Raw genomic sequence first — 203 nt, forward strand, 5'->3', positions numbered from 1 at the left:
GCCGTGCCCACCCGCGGCGGGGCCCCCACTCACCGGGGCGCGGGCCGCCCTGCTCCCGCCCGCCGGCCTCGGCGCTGCCGCCCTCCTGCGGCGGGCTCTCGGAGTCGGTGTTGGTCAGCCAGGTGGACTCGGTCTCCCGCGTCCAGCTCTCGTAGTAGCGGGGCTCGATAGCGTCGGCCCTGCTGCCCCCGCAGCCCATGGCG

General features: G+C 78.3%; 1 protein-coding gene across 1 annotated transcript in view; it reads right to left on the reverse strand.

Annotated features, from left to right (window-relative positions):
- Positions 1-199, reverse strand: part of BAALC (brain and acute leukemia, cytoplasmic) — a 22,312-nt gene extending 22,113 nt beyond the window's left edge. Inside the window, exon 1 of the mRNA XM_010577017.1 lies at positions 34-199. Coding sequence (XP_010575319.1) covers positions 34-199 — 166 coding nt within the window. The remainder of the gene's footprint in view (positions 1-33) is intronic.
- Between the last annotated feature and the right edge of the window lie 4 nt (positions 200-203).

The sequence above is a fragment of the Haliaeetus leucocephalus genome, unplaced genomic scaffold (genome assembly GCF_000737465.1).
Source record: "Haliaeetus leucocephalus isolate CR32 unplaced genomic scaffold, Haliaeetus_leucocephalus-4.0 Scaffold555, whole genome shotgun sequence".
Taxonomy (NCBI): domain Eukaryota; kingdom Metazoa; phylum Chordata; class Aves; order Accipitriformes; family Accipitridae; genus Haliaeetus; species Haliaeetus leucocephalus.